The 27245-nt window shown below is 37.4% G+C and overlaps 1 protein-coding gene across 2 annotated transcripts in view; it reads left to right on the top strand.

The window, feature by feature from the left end:
• CDC14B (cell division cycle 14B) overlaps positions 1–27245 on the top strand; it is a 39430-nt gene that overhangs the window by 7743 nt on the left and 4442 nt on the right. For both annotated transcript variants that reach the window (XM_054398264.1, XM_054398263.1), the window contains exons 4-12: positions 5463–5539; positions 9889–9955; positions 10934–10996; positions 11876–11963; positions 12296–12526; positions 14292–14430; positions 14563–14716; positions 15450–15550; positions 24967–25083. In XM_054398264.1, coding sequence (XP_054254239.1) covers positions 5463–5539; positions 9889–9955; positions 10934–10996; positions 11876–11963; positions 12296–12526; positions 14292–14430; positions 14563–14716; positions 15450–15550; positions 24967–25083 — 1037 coding nt within the window. The remainder of the gene's footprint in view (positions 1–5462; positions 5540–9888; positions 9956–10933; positions 10997–11875; positions 11964–12295; positions 12527–14291; positions 14431–14562; positions 14717–15449; positions 15551–24966; positions 25084–27245) is intronic.

Here is a 27245-nt window from a genome sequence, read left to right as displayed (position 1 = left end):
AAGGTATTTGGAGACTTCTTGCTTTTATTTATGATGAACAAAGATTGTTGCCAGAGACAGGCAGTTATTTTCTCTTTGTCACTTTTATCCACTTAATAATGCACTTTAATCCCCTATGTTTCTGCTAATGACGGGACACTGGCTACATGTGCATTTCTTCAGTACACTGTACATTTCAGTAAATCCATACAGGAAGCTTTTTATTCTGATATAATTCTATTTAAATTTTGCTGCATTAACCTTTTCTTCCAAGGAATGTTGCTAAGAAATTTAACGTATTAACTGCCCAGTATTTCCAATGGAGGTTTTAGTTAAATAAAACGTTGAACACTTTAAAACTAAAATTAGCCATGGTGTGATCCTGTGTTTGAGTAGGTATTTGTATTTTTCAGAATGTTTGGGTTGTGATTATTTACAGTAGTTCAGGCTATTTGGGTGAATGGCAGTGGAACATAGTTGTATCACATGAAATTTGCTTATAAACAGTTTAAAATAACCTCACCTTCTTTTAAGTCAGTGTGGTTGCTAAAATATGTGATTTAGGTAACAACGTCAAGAGCAGGTGGATAAAGTTGATTACACTAAGCAGATCACAGACTTGAATTTAAAGTGCCATATACAAACTCGAGTTGGTACAGTTTCTAACAGTGCAGCATATTTAAATGTCTTACTTAGTGTTCCTGAAAAAGCAACAAGTTATGTCGTAGATGATTATTATAAAAAATGTTTTGTCTTGCAATACTGCTATATTTAGCAGTCTCATGTATTGAAGATTAAGATAACTTTTTTCAGCCAAAGATGCTTTTCCTTTTCCGCCAGGAATATTTTTAATCCTATTGTGAATACTGTTTTCATGACTGTAATGCTAGTCTGAGAAACCTTTGTTTAATAAATAGGGCTGGTTTGAAAACACTAATTTGAACCAGACAATACAGTGGCTTGCTAAAAGTTAAGTCTCATGCTATGGTTGATTTTAAATGCTCAGAATAAGTGGGTTGCCTGGTCCTGCAAGCCCTTCTATTTTGTTCAGTGAACATTAGAACATCTGTTTGACTACAGAGCAATGTTGGCAGTGCTTGAGTGCACCTTTCCCAGTACTCAACACTTGGATGGTTCTTGGCCATTCACAGAGCTGCCTGCAGTCCGTTAATTAGAAACAGATGTCCTAAATGAAAAGGATGATTAGAGCAATACTGATGGTTCAACTGCTAATCACAAATTTTTCTGGCTGTATTTTTAGGTTCAGTAGGCTGTTTTTTTGTATGTGTAAAGAAAGCAAATTTCTAGATTGTTGGCACACAGTTGGTTACACTGTGTAATGAAACAGTATGTTGTTTGGGCTTGAAAGATGTCAGTTCCTTACAGTAACATTTTTCCAGAAATGTACTTAATTAAGAGATTTGTAAAGGATTTTAAGAGTTTTTTCTCTGTGTGTATGTATGTGTCTGTGTGCTTGTAGATATGCATGTACACCCAACTGCACTTGCATATGACTGTGGAAAAATTCTAAAACAGATGCAACTGTATTTGCTGGTGATTGTTGTAGGTCTGCCAAATTTTGCTTTGCTGCCTTTTTTTTTTTTTTTTTTAATTTTTGCCTTACCTGCAGGAAGGGAGTCCCTTGGGAAATCAGTATAAAACCCTAGCAGGCTTTTTTCCATTTGTGCACACAAGAATGGACAAGCACTATCCCAGAAAATGCCTGCTTCTGCTAAATAACTGCTAAGGTCATTGTATGACATTCATTTCAGTATTTGTCATCTTTTTAATAGTACTTCTTGTTGGTTGCTTTTTTGATGTTAGCTTAAGAAAACAACTTTATTTGTGCAAGTTTCTGTCATGTAGAAACATAACTTAAAATCAGTATCTGGACAAACTATTTTCAGCCATCATATATTTCGATTTCTGGAGGTTATGTCTTTTCCCATTTCCTCTCCTTCCCTCAGTACATACTTCATGAATTAAAAAATATATCTTCATTTTGCTGTTCCATCAGACCAACATTTCCATTTCGGTTTTTTCTGAAACCTCAGTTCTGCTTTTGAATCCATTCTGCCTTTGAATCCATTTTTATTGCAAATCTTCTGTCTACTACAGGACCCTCTGATCACTTTTGCTTTCTCTCTCATTTACTACTCGTTTACTCATTTCTCTCTCTGTAGTCCTTTGTTGACTTGCATAATTCCAGTGAAATTCTTCAGGGCTTCAGTGGCCGCCTTCTAGTCAGAGACAGTCTTTTATACGGTTATATACATAGTTATGTATATATAACTATGTAACAGTTTCAGTTTGTGTCAGGAGTGTTTTTGAAGTTAATATTTCCTTAAGTCCTTCTCGCTGCACTTTGGTTTGCTTCATGGAACAGTCTAGGAGAAATCCCAACAGATAATGAGTATTCAGTCCAGAGGACCAGGACCAGACTGGAACTAGATGTTGAGGTTAAAAGCTGCTGCAACTGTATAGTGCATATGTCAGATCTTCAGTTCTGGCTTTCAGTCTACACATGCGTTTCTGGTGGTCCACAGATGTGGGCCGTGCTTCCTTATCTGTTGCCTACCTAGGCTATCTGCTCTTTCCCTTACTCCTTCAGTCTTATGTATTTCCATATCTGGAATGTGGTGCACCCACAACCTGAACCCAGGCTCACCCATATTCAGCCTCCATCCAGCCTTGCTTGCTCTCAGGGTTTAAGCTGTGACAGAAACTGATCCCATCTCCATTTTGACTGTCATAGCTTCTTGTGTTTTGTTACTGCCAGAATTCTTTCCTTGTGAACTAAATATCTTTTTATGGGCTTTCCCATTTGGTGTGGAGACCGAATGCCATTCTTCCCTTTTGGAGCACTCCACACCATTGCACCTGTCCAGATTATCTTCATACTTGTTCTCACTTTTCTCTTAAGAGCACCATCTGACCATTCAATCAACTGCTGTCTCTGAAACTGTTCACAAGTTTTGTGTTGTATATGTAGTATTGTCACAGCTGAAGTGTAGCAGGCTCTCTGCTTCAGAAAATTCTGAGAAATCCAACTTGAAGAGCTTTCTTCAGTGAATATATTCTAGATAATTCATATTTTTGCTTAGTAGCTTGTCACATTGAAAAATGGATCTTGTGTCAAAGTCAGACTGACTTTTGCAAGTGTTCATACAACTGTGTTAAGGAAAATCCGTACACATGTGCTGCATATATGTTGAAATGCTATTTCTAACAACTTCACTGGTAATGTAATTTCAGAAGTTGGATCTGTGCTTAAGAACTAACATTTCAGCACACTGTAATGTTATTTAGACTTACTTTAATGCAACACAATGTTACGGAAAAAATTGCTTCTTGCAAACAAATACTTCTGCGTTGAAGGTTGCTTTCTTTAAGAAGCTGGTAAAAGCTCAACTGAGATATGAGAGAAATCTGTGGCCACTCTAAGCTACATATGGTTACAGGATCATCTAGTATTAACTGCATTTCTATTTGCCTGTTGTACAAGTAGTATTTTCTGTATATTAGACAGGCATACAGCACTGAATCCCAAATTTTTTTTCAGGTGACTCATTTCTGGCTACAAACTAGTTTTGCTGTTTCATTACTTTCTGTTTGCTAATGCTGTTTTGTGTCTCTGTTTTGTAATTTTTTCTGGGTCAGGGTTCTTTTCTGGTGAGCAAGCAGTACTAGATTGTATCGTTGCTAGCAGTATGTGTTCACTGTCTGCAAGATACGAAGTATGACAGTATCAAAGCATAGAACTTAAAATTTCTTGGAACATAACTTTTATATTTGGTTCAGGCAATAAATATGCCTGCAGAATAGAAAGTGAATCCTGCCACATGAGGAGCAGCTATTCAATAACATTCTGGAGGCCTTTTAAGTGTCTTTTCTCTTCTGGATGTGTGCTTGCAAATGTAAATGCAGAAGTCTTCTCAGCCTTCTCAGTGAAAGCACACTCACAGAGAACATGCAGTTTTCATGCCTTAAGTAAACTGCTTAAACAAGGCAGATTTTTTTGTTTGATTGTTTGATCTAATTGCATAGGAATAGTGTTCAGAAAATACTTAACACAGTAATCAAATCAGAGGGAAAATAAAAGGAGTCACCTGTTGCTCTGTATATCTCTCTGTTTAGGATGTGTTTCAATTAGATTTCTTTGGGGATTTTTTAGCAACATCTGTTCTATCTCTCGTTCTAACCTCACAAGAATGTGTGTGGGTGTGTGGAGAGAGGATGTTGGAGGTATGTTAAGCCCTTTGTTCAAACTGGCTCTGCAACAGCATCAAAGACATTTGAAAGGCAATACCAACTTTAAACAAAAAAAGTCAAAAGCAAAGGAAACTAAAAATGCCACCTTAGATTTTTGGAGGATGTTTAATTAATACTCATTAAGATTCTTACCTTCAAAAAAGCTCTGAGAAAAGATGTCATTAATATAAGAGATCTAAATTATTTTACTGGATGTTAATAGGGAAAAGAAAGAAAAAAACAAAACCAAACAACAAACAAGCAACACACACAAAAAAGCCACAATCCACAAAGTTGTAGTGTGTTAAAGGCAGTTTTAAGGAAAAATATTAATTTGAAATTACGGAGTGTTGACCTGTTAATAACCGTTTGTTATTAACAGTTTTAACTCTTGGACGTGCTGGGGGTGGTGTTTGATGGTACTGGAAGACATGATTTGGGTAAAAGAGGAGTTCTACAGTGTTCTTTTATAAGACCTTAATGTTAGAGGCTACTCAAGAGGGATCAGTCATGTCATGATATGTATATTTGTTGTGAGCAGGTCCTTTGTGAATTCTTCCCTCAGTGTTTTTATCAGTAGGAAGTTTGATATGTAGTGCTTCAAGTGTGTTGCTTAATTCTGTTCCTAGGATTTTGTTTCTGAAACTACAGATTTTTTTTCCTTTATGGCATCTGGATTTAGTTAATTTGTACTGTCTTTGCCAGTGCAAAGGAGGAAGTACATGATTTGGAGTAATGCAAATGTACTGCTGTAGGAAAATCAAAACATACATGAATTACTGTTTTAATCTTGTCTGCTGAGTGTACACAGTGTTTTGTGGGCCAGATGATTCATAGCTTTGCTGATATCTCTGAGGGTTTCTGTGTTTTGGTTTACGTCTTAAAGTTCAATTAAGAAAAAAAATTTAAAATCTACAAACTAGTGCAGCGGAGTTGCAGTAAAAGCATGGAAGAATCCACACATGGGGAAGCTCTTTTACTGTAGCCTATAGCTGAACAACTCTGCACAAATCTATAAGTTTTGTTTGAAAATATATATTCCTCTAAGCTGACCTGTATTTTATGTTATTTTAATTGCTGCACACTTGCACGTTCTTGATGCCACTCTTTCCAAGCACTTTTGAACTCTGGGATAATTAGTTATGCCTTCTGAAGTAAACAAGTAACTTGAGATTATTAATGTCAATCTTAAAATATTTTTTTAAATTTCCTGTCTTTTTCCACAAAAATAGATAATATATCTGAGGGAATCCCCAGAAGATGTGTACAGGCTTTTATTGGCTGGAAGTGTTTCGTATCTTCCTTTCAGGTAAATAATAAGATGTTAGAACTTTCTGTACCTTGATGTTTTGATGTAGCACTTATCAGGACTAGCTGGGTTTTGGGTTGTTGGTATTTTTTTGCTGAAGTTTCATAGAACCATAGAATCATTCAGGTTGGAAAAGACCCCTGAGATCACCAGGTCCAACCATTAACCATACTCCACAAAGTTCACCCCTAAACCATATCCCCAAGCACCACATCTAAACAACCTTTAAACACATCTAGGGATGGTGATTCAACCACCTCCCTGGGCAACCTGTTCCAATATCTGACCACTCTTTCTGTGAAAAGAATTTTCCTAATGTCCATTCTAAATTTACACTGTTGAAGTTTGAGGCCATTCCATCTTGTTCTGTTGCTAAATATCTGCAAGAAGAGACCAGCACCTACCTCTCTACAATGTCCTTTCAGGTAGTTGTAGAGAGCAACGAGGTCTCCCCTTAGCCTCCTCTTCCTCAGACTAAATAGCTCCAGCTTCTTCAGTGTCTCTGCACAAGATTTATTCTTGAGGCCCTTCACCAGCTTCATTGTCCTCCTCTCCACTTGCTCCAGCACCTCTTGTATTGAGGTGCCCAAAACAGAACACAGTACTTGAGATGTGGCCTCACCAGTGCTGTGTACATGGGGACAATCACCTCCCTACTCCTGTTGGGCACAGTATTACTAATAAAAGCCAGAATGCCATTGGCTTTCTTATCCACCTGGCTCACATTCAGCCACTTGTCCATTGGAACCCCCAAGTCCTTTTCTGTTACTAGGGAGAAGAGACTGACCCCTACCTTGCTGTAACCTCCTTTGAGGTAGTTGTAGAGAGCAATGAGGTCTCTCATCAGCCTCCTTTTCTCCAGACTAGAGAACCCCAGTTCCTGTGGCACTCCTCGTAATACCTGTTCTTCAGACCGTTCACCAACTTTGTTGCCCTTTGCTGGATCTGCTCCATAAACTTGATGTCCCTCTTGTAGAAGGGGCCTCAAAACTGAACGCAGGACTAGGAAACATAGAGTCATGGAATCATGCAGGTTTGAAAAAATGTGGCACACTCACATAGTCTGAACTTGGAAGTGCAACTGCTGGATATGGATGTTAGTGACTGGTACTGAAGTGTGCTCATGCAAGGTAAAGCAGTTACACTGCTTTGCGTGCCCTCTCACTGAGCTTTTTGACCTACATTGCTTCCACTTGATAGTTTAACATATCAGAATATCTGTCATTCACCACAAATGGTTTGTCATACTTTTAGAACTCCATCTTCCCCACTTGATGAACGTATGCAGTAACCCACAAATACTGTTTTGGGCATAAAGAATGCTAGCTAATGTCCTTTTAGTGTATCTTTAAAGTATTTGAGGAAATATTTAAAATATATGAAAAATTGTGTAAAAATCATTGAGTCGTGGCTGCATGACTCTGAAGGAATCTAATCCTAGCTGTTTTGCACCACAGACTTCTCTTAGTGGGATATACTGTGTTGCCTAATTAAGCAAATAAAGCTCATCCATAGTGCAGAGGAACAACTTCTTAGTTTCTTTCAAAGAAGGGTTTCTAAAAAGTTGAACTAAAGTAACATTCCTTTGGCTGCCACCATATGTGGAAGAAAATGGCCAAAATTAATGTTAGGAGGCTCATTTATTGTCCCAACATGTTGTTATGGGGTGATTAATTCAGTTCCTACTTGTTTGTATTTTGTAGCTCTTGACAATGGCTTCTGATGATTTGAATTTCTGTTACTTTCCCTCTGCCACCACTGTAGTATAATGGTGTAGTTGCACCTCTCTTTATTTGCATAAGTTTGCCATCTCATTTCTCGATTTTAATTTCTGTTTTTATATTCCCAGAAGAACAAAAGTCTTCCTTACGGAGACTGTAAGGTTTCTAAGTATCAAGATGCATAAAGGTGTGTGTGTGGGTGATAGAGATAGTGTCTTTAAATTTAGGTTATATGCCCTGCTCCAATTCCCAGATCATCACTGCAACAGCACTACTAAAAGAATCACAGAACCACAGAATGGTAAAGCTTGGAAGGGACCTCCAGAGATCATCTAGTCTAACCCTCCTGCTAAAGCAGGGTCACCTAGACCAGGCTGCACAGGAATTCACCCAGGCAGGTTTTGAAAGTCTCCAGAGAAAGAGACTCTAACCTCTCCGAGCAGCCTATTCCAGTGCTTTGCCATCCTCAAAGTAAAGAAGGTTTTTCTTAAGAGAAATCTCCTGTCTTCTAGTTTGTAGCTCATGCCTCTTGTTCTATAGCTGGACACCACTGAAAAGAGCCCAGCCCCATCTTCATGACCTCCACCTTTTAGATATTTGTATGCATTTATAAGATTCCCTGTCAGTCTTCTCTTTTCCAGAGAGAAGCTCCTGTCTTCTAGTGAGGTAGTTCCTACTTATGTTTATTACCAACCCAAAAACTTTTGTTGGCAAGATGCAAAAAACTTCTGTTTTCACTTACAGAATGACAGAATCACATCTCTGGAGGGCCTCTGGTCCAGCCTCCTGGCATACCATGTCCTGGCATCCTAGAACTAGTTGCCTAGGATCATGTCCACATGGCTTTTGAAAGTCTCCAAGGATGGAGATTATACAGCCTCTCAGTGCAATCTCTTCCAGTACTCTGTCATACTTGAGGTGAAAAATACTGGACGCCACTGAAAGAGCCTGACTCTGTCTTCTTTGCACCCTCCCTTCACATATTTATATAAGTGGGTAAGGTTCTCCCTGAGTCTTCTCTAGGTTGAACAGTCCTGGCTCTCTGTGCTGGTTTGAGCTCTGACTGGAGTTTAAGAGCTCAAATGATAACAGATTGAGATTCCTTCCCCCTTCCTTTTTCCCAGCAAGATAGAGGGAGGAAAGGGAAAAAAAGGAGTAGGGGAGAGCAGAGGTAAATTCACAAAAGAAATAGTCTGGAATCGGTTTGGAAGTAGAAGAGGCAAATTTTTAACAACCAAAAAAACAAACAAACAAAAAATATATATATATCAGTAACAGGGAGGGTTCACAAAGGTAAGAGACAAGGGTAAATGGAAAATACACAAAAGCCAGCCTGGATGGCCTTGTCTTCCCCTGGATGCAAGTGGATTCAGTTGGCAGAAGTAGGCCCCGGCCACGTGGTTGGTGCAGGAGGCAGCAGCAGCAGCAGCAGCAGCGATGTTCTTTCCAGCAGACAAGGCAGGAAAGAGATCAAGCAGCGAGATGTCTGCCCTTTTATAGGCTTGCTGGACAGGAAGGGGGAGTGGAATAGACCACCTCTGAGTCAGGGGATCCCTTTCACCTAGGGGGGAAGGAACCAAGTCCCACCTGGATTAAGTTTCTTTTGTCCACCTGGGGGGCTGGGTTCTTTCAGCCCCATCCAGGGTGGATGCAACCCAGCACACTCTCTCAGCCTTTCATTCCATTCTCCTTTCATACTGATTCAGTAGAGAAGAAAAAGATACAAACAAATTTTTAGGGATCCATCCAGATTCTTTTGAAGTTCTTGCTCCTCTCATTTGAAATTTGAACATGATATATTTACTCTTTTGAAACATTAATGGTTCTCTTCTGATGGGGGCACCAATGCCTCAGCAGAAGGTGTTCTGCCAAAACATAATTTTCTTTGATGTCGATTCAATTTAAATTAATTTTTTGACCATAGTATTCCTGTAGAATGCTTACTCAGCAATGCTTATGGGATGTAACAATGAACACATATTAAGAACATGCCATTCTTGGATCCACAGAATTTTTTTAATTGTAGTTGCAAGAAGAGGTTTTAATGAAAGCCATTTTCTCCTGATCTTTTAAGTATAAATTAATTTATGCATCTTATGGAAAGTCTTTTAATATATCTACAAAAATATCTTGGCAGTTTTAGTAAGAAGATGCTGTTAATGTATGCATAGAATGCATGTGAACAACATGTTTTAAAATAGACTTTGAAGAAAAGAATTTGCAGTATATTAGAATTCAACTTTTTTGAAAGTGTACTTCAGATGAAATCGTTCCAGGAATGTATGCTAGATTTTGATACTAATTCAGGCATGAGTTTTGCCACAAGGAGTTTGTGCTGTTTGTTCTTTTTTTGACATGAACACTGAAATGTGAGTTTCGGTGTTCGTCTCAGAATCCGAACATGTCAGCTATAACAAAACCGTAAAAGGAGTAATCTGACTCTTGGATCATCTGTTAACTTACTGTGTTTTGTTATTGTAAGATGCAAGGTGAGGAAATCATTTGACGTAATTATTTCACAATAATCCTGAAGCGTTTTTTAAAAGTCATTTAGATAAATATCTTCAATTGCTTTTACTTGGATTAAAATGATAATAACTTTACCATTTTCACCATCATATCTTCTAGGGATGCTTCCTTTGGTACTTGCAGCTTTCATCTCACGTTGCTGGACTGTTTTCATGCAATAAACAAGGTCAGTAAAATAATACATTTCGTGTCGCAAAAGGTCGACTAAACACTGACCAGCGTAAAAAAGGGCATCTTAGGAAGGTAGGATCCCATTAGAGCTGTGCAGTAGCAGATTGTAATTGATTGTTGACGAGCTTCTTATGTTTTGTGCACTGTAAAAAAACTGTTAGATCCATCTTCCATAGAAGTTAACCAATAACTTGTGCAATCAACTAGAGAAATTTTATGAAGAGAATTATGAGGTTTATTTATGTTATCTTTCAAGACAGTAATTCACACCTCTAATCCCTAAGAGTTGCATGATAGGTTTATTACATGCCCCCACGGTGTTACGTTTTAGACCAAATACAGCCTTTGAGAGTGGTTTTGGACTGGCTACGGATACTTCTCAGGCATGTGCAGCACGTGCTACTGGCTTCATATTTTTTTGCTTTTGTAATACAAGTAGAACAAATGTTAAGAGGCAGGTGGTTTATTCATTAGAAATTATGATGATCTAGTGTTTTATAGTAAAACAGTGTTGCAGTAAAGTGGCAATGCAGAATAACTTAAAATCAGCTAAGATGTTAGCATTGTAATGAAAGTGAATAACATTCACACCAAAAAAATTGCAATCCTTGACTGCATAATTTAGAATATACTCACAACTTCAATAGATAATCTTTGCCATTAAAAAAAAAAACTATTTTGTGCCCCTAGCAGTAAAAAAAAAGACTGAATGCTCATGTAGTCTGGAGTTTTGTAGTCATTCAATGAAAACAGAAAATGTTTATTTGATTTACTTGTCTAACTTCACTTACAGCAAAATGTACAAATCTGGTTTGAACTAAGACTGATTTGATCTGTAATTTTTTCACATTTATTAAGAAATCTCTGAAAGAGTACAACATGTATTAAGGGGATTTCATTAACCTTGAAGACTGATAAACTGCCACCATTGAAAAGGTATTGTCTTTCTGAAAAGCTGTATTCTGAATTTTAGGCTTTGCAATATGGATTCCTGGATTTCAACACATTTGATGTAAATGAATATGAGCATTATGAAGTGAGTGTTCAGTATTAATCTTCTGATTTGTTTGCTGTTACTAATGCTAAGATGATTGTTTATAATACATGCTATTCTTTTTGTAGTATTAGACTCCATTTCTGTTCAGTCTCTTTAAACTTTGTGGTGGTCAGAGAGAGAATACTAAAATTCAGATTTAGGCATAGTCAGCATCAAAGATGGAGGGAAAGCAAAATGGATATGAATACTCTTTTCCAGTACTATTCAAATCCTGGAAGATTATCTGTGAGTGGGAATTTGGACATCTTTTACAGGTCATGCATATTCTTGAGCAGTCTTTATAACAAACTTGAGGGCATACAAGTCCAAGTGTAAGTGTATTGTGGAAAGCAATCGAACTATGCACCTATGAACACATGGCAAAGGTGTAATAACAGGAAACAGGGCTGGGAAACTCCAAGCCTATAAAATTCACTTTGGGGTATGGGAAGCCAATGTAACAGTGAAGGACTGGAACTACTGACTATATTCAGCCTTAGAAATTAAAAGCTGACAGTTTTTGATAAAGAGAAAATTAAATGTTCTTGGAATTTAAAAATTCATCATTTAAATTGTGAACAGAGATAAGGCCAAGGTTATAATGCAGAAACCTGTAAAAAATAAAAAATGCAAGTTACCCTTCATCTGAAGGGCATCAGTTGTGTTGTTGTAAAACTGATTTAGAAAGAGGAGAACACAGGCAAGAAAAATGCTGTTAAGAGCATCTAGCATTCTCCCAATGAAACAAAAAGCAGGTGACTAATATAAATTCCTTTGGCAAAACGTTGCATCATTTCTATCTAGCATGTATTTTGAAACAAAAAGAAAAAAGCATGAAAATACAGGGATAATGATAAAACAAGCATTTTCTCTTGACAGAGAGCAGAAAATGGAGATTTTAACTGGATAATACCAAACAAATTCATTGCCTTCAGTGGACCTCATTCAAGAAGTAAAATTGAAAATGGTATGCTTAAAAAAGGAGGTGGGGGACACAAGCCCACTGCTTTCTTAGTTGATTGTTACCAGTAAGAACAAGCTTTAGAAATTGTTCTTCAAACAGTGTGTTTTTTCCTTGGCTCTTTTTCTTTTGTAAGAACCCTGGCAGTAAAATTTTAATGCTTGGTTTAATTGCATCTGACCTAGGTGATTATAGTAAAATTCTACTTTCAGTTAGTCTATTTCTTCATGTTGAACATGAGTTCTATTTTGAAAGTGTTCTCATCTTTTGCTTTTGAGTCTTTGTTTATTTTTGCTGTTGGAGCCTTACTCTCTTCCTTTTTTTTTTTTTCCAACTAGGCTATCCCCACCATGCTCCAGAGGCTTATTTCCCATACTTCAGGAAACATAAGGTCACTACCATAATACGCCTTAACAGAAAACTGTATGATGCCAAACGATTTACAGATGCTGGATTTGAGCATTTTGACCTCTTCTTTGCTGATGGAAGCACACCTAGTGATACTATAGTTAAATCATTTCTAAATATTTGTGACAATGCAGAAGGTGTTATAGCTGTTCACTGCAAAGGTATTGTGTAAAAATAATTTCTATTACAAGTGATAGTTATAGTTAGAGTTCCTCAGGTAGTTTGCACTATAATTCTGCTACTTTTTTGCCAAACTGCAATTTTTCATGCAGATTCTCTCTGTGCTTCTGTTTTGCACTTCATCTTCTAATTTTTTTCAAGTTCCAGAAAAACATTCCCAGCTGTTTCCAGCATTGAGACTAGGTAAAGTGAGCTTGCCAGTATTAACAGCTCTTTCTGCTAGAAAGTGTTAGCACTTTCAAAGGATGCTTTTATGCAGGAATTTGAAGCCCTGGCAAGGTTTCCAGATCTTTCTGAAAACACACAATTAAACATACCAAGTCAGAAACTTTGAAAGTATCAGTGTAGCTTTCTGAGGAGATTCCTCATGAAGTATGAGTGTTAGTTCAGAACCACAGAAATCTTTATTCTTCAGAAAGCCTTTACATTAGCTACATTGGAGGTGCTCTGAACAGCTGTTTCTCTACAGTTAGCCTGCCAAGGAAGAGATATTCAGAGCATGCCCAATGCAGCTCATATGAAGGTAGTTTCATGTGATCCTGGAGGACTTGTTTCCCTTTTCCACACTATCTTTGATAGTCTATCAGGCATTTGTTCTACACAAACCTTGCATTACTGGCATACCTGACAATGCTGTGATTGAAGGAGAAAGGCCTTTTCTTAACACTTTAACATGGGGCTTGCAGAGAATGCAATTTTGTTCCTGGATCTGCCATCCATTTGCCACATATTTATCAGAATTCTACTGTGAAGTGGAAGCATTGGTGCAAACCAGCATTTTGACTGTTGGGAAGCACGTGCATAGCCATACTCTCCACCAAGATGATAAATTCAGGCATATCACTGACTTGATTATGCCTGAATGTTGAGTGTCAGGCCCACAAGTGCTTTGTTTTCCTTCAGATGAAGATGTTCTTTGATAGTTAAGATACCAGTGGTGTCTAGTGTACCTTATGTTCCTCGACCTGCTTTTACTCTTGAGAAAAAACAGAATGCTGTACTTTGTTCTAAGATCTAGGCAAGGCAAGTGCTGTACAGTTTTCTTGACTGTTGGGCTGTGCTGAAGATTTTATACTGGTATTGATCAGCTGTTTGTTAAACGGACAAACGTCATGAGTGGTTTGACAGCTAACAGCAAGTGAACAAGGAGGGGAGCCAATTAGCTGGAGCTTTCCCCCTTTCCTTCTTGTTTCCCAAGATAAATAGAACTGTTCTGAGAGCCATTGCAAAGAAGCATCTCCATTCTTGTGTGCTTTTTGCCTGTGTCAGCTAGTACTTAGACCGGCTTACTGCGAAATTTGTCTTTTCCTTGGAAACTAAACTAAGAAATTAGTTAGAGGAGCAATCAGAAGAGCAGCTTATTTCAGTAAAATGTATGATCAATTTGCAGGAAGGTGCTTTGAGAATTTTGGAAAAAAGCCAGCTGTTCCATGTGTAAATATATTCTCATATATACATATCTATCTCATAGATATCTAGGTAAATAAAAATAGATAGACGTACAGATACTTGTAAATTCAGTGGCTTTGGAAGGTTATCTCACTCAAACCCATGGGAACAATGTGTTAGTAAACCTGTATATGGAAAAAAAATTCAAAGGGTAAGTTGCACTTACCAAGTTTGATCAGTAATGGATTTAAGAAACTAGGCAAGTAACTGTTTATTCAAGTAGCAATGTCTGTAGGTACAGGAGATTCCAGATGAAGATGAGCAGATAAAAAGAAGCCACTCTGTTATTTTACACAGCTGGTCTTGGACGGACCGGGACACTTATTGCCTGTTACATTATGAAGCATTATCGGATGACAGCTGCTGAAGCTATTGGCTGGATTAGAATAAACAGACCTGGTTCAGTGATTGGACCACAACAGCACTTCCTGGTGGAGTGAGTATATTGACTATAAAGATTTCAAAAATAAATCTAAATGTCTTTCTTTTTCTTCTTTTATTGTACACTTAATAATCTTTGGTGTTAATTTGTTGTGTTTGGGCCTTTTTTTTTCTCACTTTATGATAGTAAACAGGCAGAACTTTGGACAGAAGGGGATATTTTCCGTGCAAAGTTGAAAGGAAACCATAAAATTGTTGTCACAAGAATCCTGTCAGGAGTAGATGATATTTCAATTAATGGAAGGAGAAACAGGAGAACCATCCAAAAGGACATTGAACTGGTAACCATCTGAATACTGTTCTTTCATAAAAGCTCTAACTGTTCTTGAGAATATCTCTTTTTCTGGACAAATCTATGAGTACACTAAAACCAGATTCTTTTTCTGTGTGTCCTTTTTATTGAGGGTTATAGGGGGAAAAAAGGTATGGACAGCAAGTATGAAAAACGGATTACATAGCTGAATCAGTAGAATCCTTATCAATATTTTAGTAATTAGCTAATTATTAGAATGAAAATGTACTCAAGATTTGCAGTCAAAACCACTGTTTTGGGTTACCTGTTACTTTACTGCCTGCATTTAAAGGCAAGGGATGAAAAGTTTTTTGTTCCTTTTCATTTCTAAGTAATGGCAACTTCTATACCTTTAGCTGCTGCCCTGTGAGAAACAGTACAGCTGTTTTAGAGGGGTTAAGTGAAGGAGGGAAATGCTCTACTTAAGTGATTTCACTGTGCCTAAGCAAAGATTTGATAATATGTCTACACTGTTTTAAAGACAGACAATATTGTGATGCATGGAGTTCATGACACCACTTAATGCTTTACAGCCTCAAAAGCAGCGAACCAGAAACTAGAAAGAACAGTTGTATTTACCCAAGTGAATTACTTTCAGTTTTATTCTGGCAGACTTTCCTGTTGGAATAATTCTAACTTTAAGATTCAGGATAAAGTTAATTCTTAAATGTCTGTCTATATTTTAATACTGATTTATCCCTTCCCCTCCTCTATTTATCCAGTACAGTGATGAAGATGAAACAAACTGTTTAACACAAGGTGACAAGCTTCGTGCTCTGAAAAGTAGAAGGCAATCAAAAGTTCCAACTGTGTCTCCGCTAACGTAAGTTGTTTGCTGAACGTAGAAATGCCAGAAAAACTTTTATCTCTTCTTTATATGTACTTTCCTTTCCCCAAAAAAGTTTATTGCCAAGGCTACTTTTTGTCATTTAAAACAAACACGAGATTCACCATTTCTCTGGAGGGTGGGTAAGCACTAAGGAAGCAGAAGAATGTAGTTAAAGAACTACATTACTCGTTTATATTTTTCTGTGTTGTATTTGATCTCAGTAGGCTCCACTTTACAAGCTCCCATGGTATTTCTACATGCTATGCTTTTAGCTTAATCACAAACATTGTCTTCTCTTTCCTGGGGTGATATGAAAATGGAAGAATGTAACTGTGTGCGGGCATTTGATTAGCTGAAATAAGCTACATGCTGTTTTTTGAAGTAAAGTCAGATACTTAGAAGGAGAATCTCTAGCTTTATTTCATTTCCTCTACCTTGAAGGGGAACTTCCCCTAAATCCTGTGGGCTTTGTGATAATGGCTGGTAGATCTGGAAGGCATAGAGTATCACTATTTCAGTAAATAAATTCAAAAGAAGTACATTTCTGTCAGGGAATCTGGTATGCTAGTCTATTTTAGACAAGTACTGAAACACTACCCATAAAGGAAAGGTTCATAGCCACCTTTGCATCTGTTGTAGCTTGTAGCACCTGTAGGTAGGAATGCTTTCTGTCTGCCTTTAAATACACTACAAAACAGTGCAAGACTTGCAAGACTTACCTTGATCTTATTTGATTCCTACTAAAGGAATGGTGACCCCTAGCTGTCAGTTTTTTGCAAGGAGGAGCACCAGTGACAGGGCAAAAGCAACTTGGCTTTTGTTGTAGTTGTTCTGTAGGGGATGGTGCTGCTAGCTGCTGGTATGTTTTTTTACTGCCTGGTCTTCTTCCTCCTCTTTTATTTAAGACCAGTGTCATCAGAGTTATAGTAAAAACAAGAGGTGTGTGGTTAAAGTGTGCTGAAAGTAAAGGAACATGTCTTTGGAAACCTTCACGTTGCTATGTATGAATTCTGCTTTTGTTTTTAAATATTCTCTTTTGTTCACGCTCATCATTTGCGCAGGCAACCTTGTAAGAAACAACAGATTCAGAATAAAGCCTGACATTAAAAAACACCAAAACACATCACCTATTTCAAATAGCACAGTAAAATACAGCTGCCTTGCACATTACTTTCTAAGGCACATAGTGCCTTAGTATCCAGTTTGTATTATTTTTTCATAAAAGATACTTGAAATCATGTAATAAAGGCTGTGAAAGATCTCATTTACTGTATGTTCAATGGAATGAATGTAGACTGTATGATAATTGTTCAGAACCATTGTCTTAACATGGAGAAGCCTATTGACTATTAAAATGTTATTCCATTCACAGAGCATTCTGCAGCACGTCTGCTCTAATTAGAACTATTTAGCTTGCACTACCATAGAATTAAACTAATTGATCTAGAGCTTATAGTTGCTTTTTATAATGTTTGTTGTGGCTACTTCTGTTCCTCCATTGGACTTGCATGGTTTGCAGCTTGTATTGAAATAATTTGATGAAAAATGAAGGTATAACTTCGTACATTTTTGTGTAACTAACATTAAACAAAATATTTATAGGAATATTTAGCTGCCCTGCTCAAGGCAAAGTTTTCTCTACTAGATGTAGAGAGTTTTCTCTACTAGTCAGTCTTTTTCCCTTTTAGTTCAGACTGTTAAAAGGAGTTAAACTGGCAGTGAAATTGTTTCGTTTAAACAAAGAAAAAGAAACTTTTAAATCCGCTATGTAGCTTTATTTCACAGAAAAGGGAAAAAAACAAAGCTAACAAAATATGAACACCAGAAGTTGGGACAATTGCAACCCATTTTAGAGGCATCGCTTACGCGTAGGTCACAAGGGATTTGTGCATAATGTTTGTTAATGTTTGTTGAAGTTGGTTATATAAATGCTGTGCTTTGATGAATGTATGAACTTTGTATATGCTCTAGTTAGCAATAGTCTGCACCTTTGGTGAAGGATTATGAATTAGCTTTTGCTACTTAGAATGCAGGAAGATAACATACCAAGCTGGTCACCTGGGCATTGGCATCAGTTGTTCCTACAAACTGATCTGGCTCTCATCTAATGTTTTACTGTTAAAAGATATGATTGTGAAGTAGAATGTATGAACACACAGGCTGATCAAACTGTGTAAGAGATGGCAGGAAGCAGCCAGAGATGTACTGTTCCAGCATGCGCTTACTTTCAAAAAAGCTATTTAGGCTTTCTTTGGAATAGGTGACTGGTGAGGATTTAAGATTTGCTCTGATTGCAGCAACACATGGATATTACATTTGGCGATTTTTGTGGCATGGATTGTTATAATAGTAGAAAGTAAGAAAATGCTTGGCAAAGATTGTAGTGCAATATGCTTTGGAGAACTTGAAACAAGCTAAAATTTAACACCAGTAGCTTTTGCTTTTGAATTTTTGTTCATATTTTCCTCCCCCTCCAACCCCTTTTTTAGATGGTTCCTAGCTATGCTGGTGTCTGCACTGTGTAGCATTGTGATCTGGTGGATTGTATGTGGCTCCTCCTGCCCAGCCTGCTATTCTGTCTAGATGGTTTAAGAACATAGTAACCATCAGGACCCCCTGAGAGAGAGCCACTGTGTAAGTGTCCCATTCCATTTCTCTACAATAGCTCACACTTGCTGTCTAGTATGTCTCATAAATGCATGTTTCCATATCACGTTTCTTCCTAGCTTTGTTGCAAGAGTAAATTTCACTGCTTCAGCTTTGTTATGTTTTTATATATATTGTTTGAAATAATTGAGTGATTTTTATGGCTGGCTTGCAATTCAAAAAGGTGCAGAGCTTTAGTAATTACGATAATTTTAATTTTGAAGCCTGTCTTCTCTGCATGCTCCTGCAAATAAGCAAAATTGTATAAACAAAACTATATTTGTAATAGGAAAAAGTAGTACTTTAAAATATGTCCTTCCTTTCCATATTGCCAAAGATGTTAGCTCCAGTTTTATTTTCATGAACTTGCAAAGGATTGTAGTTTCCCAAATGATAGTTTTACTCATATGAAATGCCAAGAATTAGAATTTATTAAAAATCTTAATAGATCTTTATTTTTACTCCAAGGTCATAGTGTTGTATGCTGTAAGGGCACTAAATTGGGACTCTCTTGCTTTTTAACAGAAGGTGAGGCAGGTTACAATGTTAGGTCAAGGCTCACTTGTTTACCCAGCCAAATCTGGTTTCGTCATCTTCTGTTCCAAATTAGGTTTTATTATTTTTTAATAGAGCTTTATGAGACCAGTTAAGTCCCTTCTTTCTGTTACTTATGCTGAGGAGCCAAGTAAAGCATTAAAAACGTTAGTTCCTTGTGTAGTTGTTACTGTTTCTCCACTCCACTTTTGTTAGAGTGACTGCAGTTACTGCTGTGCCTCACTTCCACTTAGAAGGTGCAATTTGTTCATCAAACAACTTTCATCTTTTGGCCAAACAAAACTTCAGCAGCATGCAGAACTGCCAAGAAACCCAACAAGAATTTTTTTCTTACTATGTGTCTTATTGGAGCTGCTCCAGCACCACTGCCCTTGAAATGGTTACTTTCTGTGAATGCTTGAAATTTTGACGCTCTCAAAGGAAAAATGGTCAGAAAAAGTGTTTTACACCAGAGTATTAAGTAAGAAAAGGCATTCTATCCTGGTAGAACATTAAGGTTAAGAGTTCCTATTCTTCTTAACTTTGACCTTGCAACTTTTTGTCTGCACTTTTAAAAAGAATAGGGTACTTTTTGCTGAAGTAAGTGACCTAATAAATGAAAAATGAGATCTGGGAGACTTGTGGGAAATTTATATATCCTGTTGGCCTTCTCTGAGATTAATCTTCATCTTTTTTTTTTTTTTTTGAGAAAAAGGGAAAATAACTAAAGATCCCCGTAGCTTCTTTAGTTTTTTTTTTTCTTTCCATTGGTACCTAACTTTATCAAAGAACATATTTAAATGACAGGCTTGTTTTCAGAGTTTTACACCAAATGTAAGCCTCAGATTTCTAAAGATAGACTAAAAAGCTAAACTTAAACACAGGTTTTAAAAAATGAGACAATCTGTCTTTTGTTTTCTTGTATTATAAGATCAGTTTCACTCACCTATCATCCTATCTTTCTACAGTTTCTATTTTCGGTCTGAAAACTCCCTTGCTAGAGGGAAAGAGGCAAAACTATTAGATACTTGTAAATGTGTCATGATGCAAGGAATCAGGTTACACATACTGCTACCCCACATCCAGATGGACAGTGATAGAGTGTTGGTTTACACCCAGGAAGGGAAAATGCTTAAGCTATTCTTAAAAGCTAGGTGCTATAGTGGCTCTCCAGTTTGAGGCTGGTGTCCTTTGTCTTTTAAGAAATCGAATTAACAATTAGGATCATGAATCCCTTGGGGCTAGCAGCCCTGTAGACTGTGAAGAATACCAGTGACTTGTTAGCTGTCAGTAACAGTGGTAGAGCTCTCAGGCTTATTTTCCTAAAAACCATGAGGTGGTAAAGGAGAGAGCAATGTTGCATGTAACAGACGTCGTAAACCAGGTAGGGCTGGCAAGAATAAAATGTTTGTTGCAGGTTGGAGAAGACATGCTCCTGTTTAACCTCTCTTCCCCTCATCCCTCCCTAGGATTTTATCTTGGGTTGTAAAGTTTTGCCTTTTGTGTCTTGGTGGCGTACCTGTTCCCCCGCTGCACTCCAAGTTAAATGGTAAAAAAAAGTTGTCAACTGTTTAAAAGATGGCACTACAGACCCCAGCACTGTTCCATTTAGGCAGATTTTGATTTTTTTAAAGGCAGATATACTAAGTTGAAAGAAAGTAGTGTATAAACTAGTTTGGTGTTTGGGGAGTATATTAGATTCAGAACCAACAAATGATGCTTCCATTACAGATCAAATGGAGGTGAAAAGTTCTTAAAATATGTGGATTACCTAGAATCATAGAATGCTAGGGGTTGGAAGGGACCACCACAGATCATCAAATCCAAACCCCATGCAAAGCAGGACAACTTAGGGCAGTTCACACAGGAACACATCCAGGCAGGTTTTGAATATTTCTGAAGATGACTCCACAACCTATACAGGCAGCTGGTTCTAGTGCTCTGTCATGCTCACAGTAAAAAAGAATTTTTTCACATTGAGATGGAATTTCCTGTCATTTATGTCCATTGCTCCTTGTCATGTCACTGGGTATCACTGAAAAGAGACTGGCCCCATCCTCCTGACAGCCACCCTTCAGATGTTTGTAAACACTGATAAGGTTCCCTCTCAGCGTTCTCTTCTCCAGACTAAACAGCCCCAGGTCGCCCCTCTTGGACTGGTGTGATGGTTTGAAACTGTCTTTTTAATTTTTTCCTTGCAAAGTTCAAAACAGAGCAAGTGAAAGAGTATAAATAAGTCACTATTGGGTGTAAGAAAGCAAAATACTGATTGTTCTAAACACTTCCATTAGATAGATAGAAATGTTTAAGAACTATTACCCAAAACAAAGTAGGCACTCTGCGTTCGGCAGTGGGGGCAGCTGCTGGGCTGTCTGGCTGCTGTTTTCTTCTTCTTCTCTTCTGGCCAAAGATAACACACACTGACCTTGGCAGCTAAGTTAACTTTCTGCTCTAACTAACTCTGCTTTCTGTCCAGGGGGGTCTGAGGGGGAAGCTCCTGGGAGAGAGAGGCCCCTTTGGGAGGGTCCCCTTGGGGGCAAGCAAAGGGAGATTGGTTGTGCTTTTTCTGTTGATTGTATATATTTGTAAATGTTGTGAATTTTGTATATTTGTACATATTCATTGCATTTCATCGTAGATTTTAGACTCTGCTTGTAAATACAGCTTTTCATTTGCTTCCAGACTGAGCTAGCCTGGTTATTGTCAGTGGGGGGGGGGGAATTTCAGCTCACACCAACACAACTGGGTAGTCCAGAACTGTACACAGTATTCCAGATGCGGTCTAACTCCAGCTGAGTAGAAGGGCATGAGAACCTCCCACAACCTGCTGGCCACACTCTTCTTAATGCACACAAGCATAGTATTTGCCTTCTTGGCCACCAGGCAACATTGCTGTCCTATGGATAACTTATTACCAACCAGGACTCCAGGGTCTTTCTCTGTGGAGCTACTCTCCAGCAAGTCAAACTCTAACCTGTATTGGTGCATGGTGTTATTTCTCCTGAGGTGCAGGACTCCACACTTACCCTTGTTGAAGTTCATTAGGTTCATCTTTGCCCAGCTGTCCTACTACATTATTTTGGTAGTGTTGTCTTACTACAGCATCCTGTGGTCTGTGTTCAGGCAATGTTCTGCTTTTTCTTCAAAAAAAAGACAAAGTTGTATTTTGTTGAGTTAGAAAACCTTTTGCATACATCGTATGTGCTTTCTGCTGGTGTTTCTGGAAGCTGGTTGTTGTCATGTACAGCATGACATACAATTTTATGTCTTGCCCTTCTCTAATGCAATTTGGGAATTTTTTTTTGTGCTGATACTTTGGAAGGATTTCTTCTGATGTGGCTTCATCTCACATCAACAATTAAACCTGTCTATCAAACTTTATATTAAGTGAGGCTGCTAGTCTATTTTTGTTAAATCACAGTCCCATACACTAAATACAGTTTCTTATCTTACCTTTAACAACAATGCAAGAGCATTCTAATAAATCTCTGATAGCACTGTTACTGCTCTTAAACTGGCAGTTGTCAGGCCTGAAGAAGGCTCTCGATGTTCAATACTGTGGCAGACAGTGGTGTAAATAGGACCATATCTGTTTTCCTTCAGGTGCTATCAGCCTTGAAGTCTGGAATTGTGGTCTGATTTAAACATGTCTGTTTGTTCATTCAGCAAATGTTTTGTTCATGGGAATTTCAGTTAATCTTTACTCTTGGGTAACTGTGTGAATTTGTGCATCACTGAGATATAAAAACGACTGATAAGAAAATGATGTTAAAATTCTACCACGCTCACAGCTGGCCCTGAGCTGATCCCTTTAGCCAGTTCCTTCTCTCCCTACCCCTTAGTAAATGCAACAGTCTTAAGAGGGTGGTGGTGTGATTGGTTTGGGATTCAGGTGCAATTATATATGGTGACTATTTTTGTAAGTCCCATTTGCAGGTAGAACATCTTTCTTTGTTTTGAATTGGTAAAATTAAATTCTGTGGGAAGTAAGGACTTACCTGTGATACCTGTGGTATCTTGAAAATCACAGAATTGTCAGGGTTGGAAGGGACCTCAAAGATCACCCAGTTCCAACCGCCCTGCCATGGGCAGGGACACCTCACCACTAGATCAGGTTGCTCAGAGCTCCATCCAGCCTGGCCTTAAAAGCTTCCAGGGATGGGGCTTCCACCACCCACCTGGGCAACAAAATGCAAATATTTAGGTGTTTGTGCAAGACAGTACAATAATACTTCATACCATTTTAGTTCATAGTAGAAAAGTGTATGGGTTTAAGCCCATGTATACTGATCTGTTTTGTGAACTTGTGGTGTCTGGAAACAATGGACATCTATAAGGAAAAGATTATAACTGTTGGATCATGTTTCAATAACTTCTGCTTTCTTTTGTATGAACATTACATGCATTTTATATACAGAGACACTGTGTATATAGATATAGATATATAATTAATTTTCTATATTTCTGTCTTCACAAGCACTAGTAAACCAGCATGTGCCATGATCTGGTCATGCTTATATTTCAGTGATTAAATGTGGTTGGGTTACCTTTCCGTTCGGGACTGGAAGTTGCTAGTGGCACAGATAAAGAGTACAATGCAAATCTTTTCACTACTGGTGTCATTTTTAAAGCTTAATTGAACATGCAGTACCACAAATTTGTTCATGTTGTTTACATCTGTGGCACTGAAAAGATAATTTTTAATATTAGAACTTGTTAGAACTGTATTACAAGTACAATAAAGATTGTGAAGTGAAACTCCAGGTTTTTAACCTTTTCACCTTGGGCATGCAAGAAAAGCAGACTGTTTGAAAAATTTGTATTGTCTACAGAAGCATAATATGATGTTAAAGATATCTGCATTTTGTTTTCAGCCTCTCAGATTACCAATTCCTCCAACTTCGAGTGTGTTGTGTTTATGGTAGAATTTGCTTTGCATTTTATACTACTTGCCATTACAATCTTGTATCTTATGTTAAAGAAAAGACTGATTTGGACCTTTGCAAATCAAGTGACAAGTTTGAAATACTGAGATAATTATCCAAGTGGAAATGTAAAACACTTGAACTTTGTGGGTTTTTTAGTCATCTACTTTCTAAACAGCCTAGAAGTATGTGGTAAATAAGGTTACTTCTCAGTTTTACTGCTGTTAAGTATTTATTTTGGTTGAAATTCTGGTACCTACAGATATCAGCAATTATTAAGCAGTCAGACTGCAGTTTATACAACTTAATGGAAGTTTTGATTTCCAGTCTAATGCAGTATGCTGACACAGGTGGACTCAGTGAAGCCACTGAAAGGGGATTCTATTAAGAACTTGGGGAGAAAAACGGTAATAGCTAAGTTACTTTTAGCTCTGCATCTTGAAAATGATGCAGTTTTATAGTTGGAACCTTGCATAGATGGAATGACTAGGGAATAGACATATAAAATAATGCACTAAATAGACATGTGTGGACTGCATTGACCAGTTACAGTATTATAATTTCACTACAAGCATTTCTTAATTAGAGAAGACATGATTTCCCTGTGAAACAATAGGCTGGTGGCCAAAAACAGTTGTTTGCACTTCACAATATGGACTTCTTTTCTCATTGATATAAGGAACATTAGGATTTCTTTACCTGTTTAAGAAATAGTCAATATACTGCTCTAGAGTCTTGCAAGGAAGCAGCTGTGCATAACCAGCATGTAAAGCTGAGTTTTGAGTATGGTGTAGTAATTCTCTGTAAGAGTAAAATGCCAGCATATGCAGTGATTTTCTTAGTCTGTGTATTTGAAGGGAATATATCTTTGTTAATTCTGGGAGATTTAGACTTTGACAAGTTGAATTATTTGGGGTTTTTTTCTGAATTGTTTTCTGTGTCAGTATAGAAAACAGTGTTTGTTATTGTTTTGTTTTGTTTTGTTTCAGTAACTTAAAGTACAATTTCTTAGCTTTTTTTGTCTCCCAAAAACCTAACAGGAAATTCCAAACACATTAATTTAATTGAAAAAAACACAAAGAAACAAACTGCTGTGCTCCTAAGAAGACAACAAGCATTACCATAATTATGACAAGGATGTTATGAAGAGAAGAATGTGTTTCAGGCAGAAGTTTGCTTTTCAGAATGATTTTTGAAAAGCCAACTGATACTTGTTAGTGCTGCTGCAACTGTAATACCCTCTTTTCAGTGTTTTCCTAGAATTTTTCAAGTTATATAATCTTTCTTTTTTCCTACTCTTTCCAGAGTAATTCTGCAGTCCAGTGTTCAGAAAAATAAAACCTCTGAACCTAGCATTTCTGACAGTAGAGACAGTACTAAGAGAACTACCAGGTCTGCTGCAAGAAAAAACAATTTAAAAAGGTGAGAATTACCCTCCTTACAGATCTAGTAACTGTTCTCTAGGCACATACTTTGAGGTGGGTATCCAATGCTAACAGTAGCTTTTGCCACAGTTCAACTCCTCTTCCTAGCAATGGGAAATGAGAAACACTTTTATGGTTTCTGTCATGTATTAGTAATATCTGGAACCTAAGATCTTAAGTCATTTTTTTATGTTGCTCACTCTTTCAACTTTGAATTACTGATGATGAGGAATTCAGGGGGAAAAAAAAATTAAATCCTTTCTTTACCAAACATCTTCCTGGAGTAAGAGATGAAAAAACTGTTCACATGAGGTCAAAAATAAGACAAATTGATCGACAGCTGACATGCAGCGTCAGTGCAGAGGTAAAGTTTATAACCTGCATGTGTATACACTGGCATGAGGTTTTATGCTGTGAGTATGACTCATAATCTGGACTGAACCTGCTCAGTGAGCTTAAAGAAATTTTAAATTTGGATAGATTTATCCAAGACAGAAAATGCCTTTTGGCCCAGAAACATGGCCACACTAGTATTATGTTTCTTTGTGTGTGTTTGTGTTCATGCTCCTCTACAGCAGCTCTTCAGGTCATTATCAAGGATGAGCCTGAGAGTACAGCTTAAAACAAGTACCAAGCAATTTCCAGTGGTTATAATTGACCAGAATTTATCTTGTCCTTTATTGTGCAAAACTTTGGAATGGGTCTATCAGGAGATGAAGAGACAAGAGTCTTACTTTTGCAGAAAAGAGTTAAAGGTAGCAGACGACATAACATTAGTCATGTAGCCTCATGTATGAATATTGATGAAAACTCCATATTCTTGCACAGCTTTTTCCCCATAGAGGTTTTTTTTCCCTTCCCCATCCTGTTACCTTGAAAGTAACAGAAGTTATGAAAAATAATCTATCAGGCAAAAGAAACTGTTATTAATAGTGGAGTGCAGTAAATTCTAGTCAGAGAGTTTTAGCAGTGGCTATAAGAATTAACATTTTGATTTGTATACCATGTTAAAAATAATCTCTTTTTTTCCTGAAACACTTTTTATTCAAAATTTGAAGTATTTCTCAGAGTTTTCCTGTTTGGTTGGTTGTTTTTTTCCACCATTTTGCATTGTTTCTTTTCCTCCATTTTGCATGTCAGTTTTAGTCCAAATAAGATTTGAGATTCTGCCTACATTTTTAATCTTCATGTCTCTAGCAATTTTAAGCTCCTTGGAATGCTTGATAGTTGTAAACATGCACATGTGTAATTGAACAGACATTTTCACTTTCTGGAACACTCACCTCCAGGATTATCTTTCTGTTGTGTACAATGAGACTGCCTATCCTTAGGAGGAAACAACATCCTTGGAACAGTGTTCACAGATTTTAGTTATTTTGAAAGAAATCCTGCAGGTTTATTGCCAGGTATATGACTCGTAAGGACCAAGGATCAGGTTGATCTCAAACTTCATAAACTACTTCATATTTTAATGGATTTTTTAAAACTTTCACCCAAACATTTCACTCTATATACCAGTTCTTTTTTCCTAACTTCTGAGATAGAAAAAAAAAAATCATTCACTTTATGCTTGGATCAAATAATCAAACTTGTCATAAACAGTTATGTCATGGTTCTGGAGTTCTTAATTACTTTGTCATCTGAGAGGGCTAACTGGGTGCTGGTCCCTCTAAAGGGTATTTTGGTATGACTATGAACAGAGTACTTTTTAGTTAATCTTGTAGGAGTCCTGTTATTTTTCCTGGACCATTTGGCAAAACCTTACTATTTTTTTTCACTTGCTTTAAAGTTTATTTTAATTTATTGAAGGTTGTGCAGTTTGCCTTACCTCATAGTGCTCAAATTCACTGACCTATTCCAGATCAAGTGGATTACATGGTACAGGAGAACATTTGTTATTACTGAATTTAGATCATTCATACCATAACCAACATCTGTCTTTGTCAAGAACTTGCTGGAATCTCTTAACTTCCAGCTTTCCTTTTTACCCTTATTCTTTAGCTTTCTTGTCTGATATGCTCCACTGAAAACGTCTTGCAGGTTTTTCACATTGATCTAATTTGTTGATGCCTTAGGTCATTTTAGTCAGTTCTTACTGTAGATAAATCACATTTGTGACCCATCCTAGTGCAATATAATCTGCAGATCTGGGTAATTCAT

The sequence above is a fragment of the Indicator indicator genome, chromosome Z (assembly GCF_027791375.1).
Source record: "Indicator indicator isolate 239-I01 chromosome Z, UM_Iind_1.1, whole genome shotgun sequence".
NCBI classification, from domain to species: domain Eukaryota; kingdom Metazoa; phylum Chordata; class Aves; order Piciformes; family Indicatoridae; genus Indicator; species Indicator indicator.
The sequence above is the reverse complement of the archived record's forward strand: the minus strand, read 5'-3'. Positions and strand labels throughout refer to the sequence as shown.